This window comes from Mus caroli, chromosome 10, assembly GCF_900094665.2.
Source record: "Mus caroli chromosome 10, CAROLI_EIJ_v1.1, whole genome shotgun sequence".
NCBI lineage: Eukaryota > Metazoa > Chordata > Mammalia > Rodentia > Muridae > Mus > Mus caroli.
Genome location: NC_034579.1, coordinates 83309546 through 83316611, shown reverse-complemented (window position 1 = coordinate 83316611; position 7066 = coordinate 83309546). Strand labels below are relative to the sequence as shown.

Below are 7066 nucleotides of genomic sequence, written 5' to 3'. Positions count from 1 at the left end.
GAGGGAGGGAGGGAGGGAGGGAGGGAGGGAGGCAGGCAGGCAGGCAGGCAGGCAGGCAGGCAAGCTGACCTACAGAAACAGTTCAGTGTGGACACTGCTTCTCTTAAATAAACTCTAGAAATTCCTTCAGAATGAAGCTTCAGACATTTGGGTAAGATTTATCATTATTTCTCTTTTTTAAAATTAAAAAATATAATTTATGTGTGGGAGCATTTTGTACATATATGTCTGGGCACATTTGCATACCTGGAGCCCTCGGAGGGCAGAAAAGAAGGTGTCACATCTCTGAAATTGAATTATCTCTGAGATAATTGTAATTCTCCATGTGGGTGCTAGAAAGTGAACCCAGATCCTCTCTAGAGCAGTATGTGCCTTTAAGGGCTGAGACATCTCTCCAGCCTCTATTATCTCTCTATTTACCCTACATCCTTTGCGTTTTGGTCTTACCCTAGTCTAATGTAGAACTAATGTAGACATTTGAATGAGTAAGAGTTCCTAAACATTTCCCCTGCAGCAAGAAATCAAGTCTGTCCTAATAAATCAGTCTCTGAATTTTGACCTATTGATATAACTCATAACTAACCAAGGAAATTATAATAAGAGGTACCATGAAACTACTATCGTATGTTTACATAGCCCTGTTCTACTTTTAAATAAAGTTAAGAAAATAAATCAAAGATGACCGCTTTTTAAATTAAAACTTTTATATATGTTTTTGTTTTTCTTTCTATATATAAAAGAAGTAAAAACAAACCCCAAATGTTATCACATCTTGCCTAAATCCCCAAATACTGGAATTTAAATGAAAAACATATGGAAAATTAAACTAAAAAAAGCTCTTCTGAAGGCATATAACTTGAATATTTTTAAGTTCAAATGAGATATAATCATAACATTGAGAAATGCATACAGAAAGGCTATAGAAAAATCTCTACAGAGGAGTCACTTGGACATCTGTATGTTCGACTGCTTTCTCTCTGTTTCTCTTGAGTAATGTCTGACTCCATATTGCAACCATGAGCGTGTCTGTGTCTTTGCCTTCCAGGGATCTTATTTGAGGACCACCATCCCAGAAGTACATTCTCAAGTTGAAAAGTTTGAGTGGTATCCAAAATGAATCTGATTGGGCACTCCCATTTACAGGCTACGGACGAGTTTTCTCTTTCTGAAAGCTTATTTGGTAAGTTGTCAAAATGATTTAAATAGGAGTCTGACAAGCTCACCATGTCAGAAGAAAGCCTCAGCAGTGAATTTGAGAAAATGTTCTTGCTTCCTCCAAGTGCTCAATAAATGTGAACTCTTCAGCCAGGCTGTACTTTGGATTTATTGAACCCAGTGCTCTTTATCTCGGTCCTCATTTTTTTTTTTAATATATGAGGATTGTCAGTCTCTGCCTTGAGACTAGATAATTAACTGAGTGGGGAGTAGAAACTACTTCCTGATCTAGAGTGAATCCTCGTACTATTATAACAGGTATTAACGAATGAAATCATAATGCTTATGGCTTAATATGATACCTATTAAAGGCTGAAGTTACTTAGTGCTCAGCACGAAGCTTCCTCCCACTGTTCCTCCCGTACTGGGGGGAAATCTTTGGCACAGTGTCATGATTAGTCATTTAAACTAGGTTGAGGACAAATTGTACTAAGTGGTTTTAAGTAGATCTGTAACCAGATGACACCATAAAATGATATATTGCTCCACTTTATGAATTTATGAAAAACATCTAAGTATAAAGAGTTCAACTGAGAACATTAGCAAAGAGACAAAATGAGGGCATGTCTTGGGTGGGGTAGGGAGCACTCTGCCACTTTTTGAATGACTTCCTTCTGTGTAACTTACCTTCCCTTGAGGCTAGATTGCCCCCAGTTCCCATCCAGCATTACATAGACCATGGTAGACTATAACAAAAACGGAAGAAAAAAAAACACTTGAAATCTCACCAAGATCAATATGTTAAGGCATGATCCCTTAGTTGGTGTCAGATACTGGCTAGTGCTGCTCTATTATCTATTAGCCATTATTTTTTTCTATATAGTAATAATTGATACATTTCCAGCATGTGGGCTAGTACTCACATTGCCTACCTACACATCTGCTTAGCCTGATGTGTCAAAGCATTTGCTGGCAACAATTGTGCTTCATTTATCCTTGAACACCAGATCAACAACAATCTTGTAATAAATAATAGGAAGGAAGCATAAAAGAGGCTTTAAGGGGAGAAAGGAGATGTTGATCAGTAGTTCTCAGAGGGAGCACATTCAGCAGTAATTATTTGTGAAATGCCAGTTTTCACAGACCACCCTTGCATCCTATTTCTTCCAGTAGGGCTCCATCCTGTGGGTCAGTTGTGAGCAATGAAAGATCAGGCTTCCATTTCTGATCACTTGACCATTTGTTCTAGCCTGCTCTTCTGTATTCCCTTAGAAAAATCAACACATTGAGATCTGGATAACTTTTGGTGTACCAATCAGAGCTCACATAATTATTATATTAATGTTGTATACTATAGATGAATCAAAATTTTCCTTACTATTGTTTCTTAAAGAAAAACTACCACTTCCTGCCCTAAGACTTTACAATGGTCAATTGAAATTTGCCAGTCTTAATATTGTTAAAAATGAATCATCCTAGACTCAAGTTTGCACACAGAGAGGAAAATGTAGGTTTTTTGCTTACAAACTAATTCAGCTTTACACTCCAGGTACAAGGTTGACCTTAAAGAGTAAGGTCTAGAAGGTTCTGACAGATTAGATGCACTTGCAAATGACAGCAGAGCATGCACTGCTGCAACTTCTGCTTCTTGTGTTGTTGCTCTGAGTGTGTGTGTATGTGTGTGTGTGTTCATATACATATATACATATATAAGTATGTATATAAATCTACATATATATCTCCATCTCTCTGTCTCTGTTTCTGTTTCTCTCTGTGTCTCTCTGTCTCTCTCTCTGTCTCTCTCTCTCTCTGTCTCTGTCTCTGTCTCTCTCTCTCTCTCTCTCTCTATATATATATATATATATATATATATATATATATATATATATACATATACATAAATGGGGTTGTGATCCTTTTGGGGGAGTCACATATCAGATATCCTGCATATCAGATACTTAAATTAAAATTCATTATAGTAGCAAGATTACAGTCATGAAGTAGCAGTGAAATGATTTTATGGCTGAGGATCACTGTAATATGAGGAACTGTATTATAGGGTCACAGCATTAGGAAGGGTAAGAACTACTGTTCTAGAGCAAGGCCTAAGCATTCTTTCCAAATCTGTTTCTCTTGGGGCCTCAGTCACACCCAACTGGGCTAAAGGAGAGCAGGGAGAGAACAGAGTCCTTCATTCCACTTCTCCATTTTCTTGTCCAGAAGGCACTGATGGATACTATGGCCCCTCCCCAAGTCTAGGCTGTGGCACATCAGTACAAAGACTGCTAGCCCTGGATGAGTAGCCCGCAGACCCTATCTCCTCACTTTTGCATCTTAAGCTATGACAGAGACCTAGAAACCTATGGCTTCAACTGACCAGGGAGGTAAACTCCTTTCAGTGGTTTGTATTACTTAAAGCCTGTGTTGTTACAAAAGCAAGTAAATTTTAGGACAAGCATATGGGGTAGCTATCATTTCTTCTCTTCAAATGTTGAGCACTGATGTTGCCTGGGGCACTGGAATAAAGCAAAAAATAAAAATAAAACAGGGAAGATCTTAGTGGAAAATGGACTCACAATTAGTATGCCCATAAATAAGTTCAAATGTTAATTCCAGGAAAGTATTAGAAAATAATATGCCAATAGCATATTATTATTATATTATTATTGCTGTTAGGCAATAGCAAGAGGTGATGTCATAGTGACTGGAGGAATGGGTTGCTTTAATGGCTTTAATGAAGACTTCTGTGGAACTGACAACTCAATACTGGAAACTAAGAAATCAAGAACATTCTAGAAGGAAGGATTAGCAAGTCTGGAATGGACTTGAAAAGGTCTTACCTTTGCATTTTTACGTAGGACAATAAAAACACTAGAGAAGTGGCTATTTTATACTCAAGTTACTATAAAGTGAAACTTTTATAATAGTGAAATCCCAACCTTGAGATATTGGGAAGGTGACTGTCTTCAAGGCAAATACCTATGCATACATATTAGCAGGTACTGGAGGGAGGCACTGACGCCCTTCCTAATGGCAGCATCCAGCTTCTTCCATTCTCCAAAGGCTTTGCTTAAAATGAAGGAGAAATACCAAAAGCTAGAGTCTGAAAGAGGGACTATGTGCAACCACTTTAGGTGAGGAGGGGTAAGCTCATGGGAGGAGGAAGGAGAGAAGACCAGTGTGAGGTGAGGCTTCTAGATCAGTGTCATGAGCATAGTGAGCTGGGACCATTGGGAGATTTCGAAGTGGGCATTTAATAGCTGGCTTCATTAGCTGAAGGTCCTGAGACACTAACTCTCTTACCCTTCTAGAGCATTCATATACTCAAGCCAAATTGCCGTCCCCTTCGGTATTTGAAAACACACCTCAGAGTTGAGGTGGGCCAATGCACTCTTACACTAGCATCAGAAGGAAGAAAAAAAAAAGCCTGGTCAAATGTGATATAGAATTGCAGAAACCACTTCCTTAGGATCCTTGAACTTATCCTGCCACCCTGTTAGACCCACATGGAAACCTAGCCCATCGGTAAACAGATCCCCATGGAGCATGAGGAATGGAAAGACAAGATGGCCTTATAGAGATAAGTCTCCTTTCCCCTGCGAGAGCCTGCAAGTCGGAAACTCGGTCAAAGATTAATTTGATGGCTTAAAAGGGGCATCTCTGATGAAAGAAGGCAAGGTTTTATGTAATTAGTGCCCAATAAAAGGCAATAATGGCAAAGTCCATGGCTTCTTGCAGTTCAGCACACAGAGTCAGAGGTGGTATATTCATTAAAACCCGTGGTTTATTTTAGTACATTTGAGAAACTAAAACCCCTACAGAACTTCAAAGATCATATACTTAATGACAGGGCAGAATTAGCAAAGGCAAGAGTAGTCTGGCGTTCCCAGGACTCAAGTTCACAGAGCAGCATGTTTCAAACCCCTGAGCTCTGTGCTCCTGGGGAAGATATACTGAGCTCAAGTGGGGAGGGGGTGATACAACTGAGGGAATTAAAATCAGAGGCAAGTGGGACTCTCTGCACTTCAGTTTTCTCCTGTCTAAGTGCATTGGAAAAGAAGAAAGGGCTGTGAGAGAGAGGGTGTGTTCTAGAAACTCAAAGACATCATAAACCATCATGGCTCATCTGGAGCTTGACTGCCATGAGCTGCAATTTAAAATAATTGAAATGACGAACACTAGTCCACTCATCCAAAGAAGGAAGTGCTCTCTCTCTCTCTCTCTCTCTCTCTCTCTCTCTCTCACTCTTCACTGTTAAGTACAAAGAATTGTAGAGGAGCCGAAAAGAATCTACAATATGCAAATACATTTCCCGCTACCTTAAGGAACGAGATTCATATTCTGCCTCACCCTAGCATTACACATTACACTGCTGCTAAAGTTAACGACAACTTTGGAATCCATGTTTGTGTGTGCGTATACAGATACATACATACATAAACACATACACACATATGTATATATATATATACATATACATATATATATAATCATTATTATTTTACCTAATATTCTCCCCAAATCTCTGCACCACAGTGAAGCCCAGAGAGGAGCAACAGTTGAACCTCATGCGTTCTGTTCCCACGTTCCATCATCTTTGATTATTCCTCCTTGCTTTATAACGTCACGAAGCTATTTCTGTCCGCCTCCTCCGAGTATGCTTTATCATTAATTAGCAAACGTGCACTTTGAAATTTGGTTCTTTCCAAAGCTGTGTACTTCAATTTAGAAAGACTCTTCCAGATGTTGCCGAACCACCCAAATGTCTCCAAATGTAATTAAAATTCTTGAGATGAGGATTTACAGGGTATTTCTGACATTTGATTTCCAGTATTTTCCCATCTCACTGAGCTCAGCTCAAGCGAACGTGGCTCTAACTTGTTGGTAGAACTAAATCTAGAAGTCTACAGGCGATGGAAACTATGCCTGGTTCAGGCAACATCAGCCTTATTTAGTGTTACTGGAGTTTCTGTTCTTCTCTCTTTTCTTTATTTCCCTTTTTCCCAGTGCTAGAGCTTGAACCCAAGACCGTTCACACTCTAGGCAAGTTCTCAGTCACTGAGCCATTCCCAGCCTTCCTCATCCTTAACTCTTCCACAGCTCTTAACAGTCTCTAAAGTTTTGGGTTTTTTTTTTTTCCTAATTCCCTGTGGCTTTAATTTTTCCTATCGCAGGAAATCTCATATCCTGTCTTTTATTCATGAAGTATAGAAATGGGTCAAGGCATGATACCGAGTGAGCCTTTCCTTATTACAATGTGGATCGCTGCTGCGTTCAGCCAGGGCATGCATACTTTGGTAAAGGCATGGCATAAGATGGAGAGTTATAGCCAAGTTGGCCAGCTGCTGGGTGATTCTTCTAAACTCTACAATTTAGCTCTCATCCTTGTAGGATAAGAAGCAGATTCTTAGGGGTACCAAGCTGAGAAAAGTAACCATAAAGTCAGATCACAAATAAATTTACAGCTGTGAGAAGAGTCAAAATGATGACTTTTCCTGAACGCCTTCCATATGTCAGACACCATATTGACTAAGTACATTTTAAAAATCTAAAACCTCTTGTTGTTTTCAAGACATGTTCTCACGTAGATCAGATTGGCCTGTGTAGCTAAAGATGGCCTTGAATCCCTAATACATATGTCTCCGTTTCCTAAATTCTGGGATTGCATACCCAGCTACTTTATATATTTTTAAAGCAGACTGCCTGGTTCACTTCTGTCTCTGCCATCTGCTTGCCTGTGGTTCAGGCACATCCCACCATTCTGTGCAAGTTACTGGCCTCATTTAGTCCTTCTCCAAAAGCCAGGGGCATTGTAAGCACCTGTACTCTGTTTGCTGTTGATGTTAATTCCCACAGAGACTCCTCTGGGACACCTGTCAGTACTATTGCCCTTTTATGGGGAGAGAGAGAG

General features: G+C 39.6%; 1 protein-coding gene across 2 annotated transcripts in view; it reads left to right on the top strand.

The window, feature by feature from the left end:
* Nr1h4 (nuclear receptor subfamily 1 group H member 4) overlaps positions 1-7066 on the top strand; it is an 80640-nt gene that overhangs the window by 16065 nt on the left and 57509 nt on the right. For both annotated transcript variants that reach the window (XM_021173868.1, XM_021173869.1), the window contains exon 2: positions 1046-1180. In XM_021173868.1, the coding sequence (XP_021029527.1) occupies positions 1114-1180 (67 nt within the window). In that variant the 5' untranslated portion in view covers positions 1046-1113. The remainder of the gene's footprint in view (positions 1-1045; positions 1181-7066) is intronic.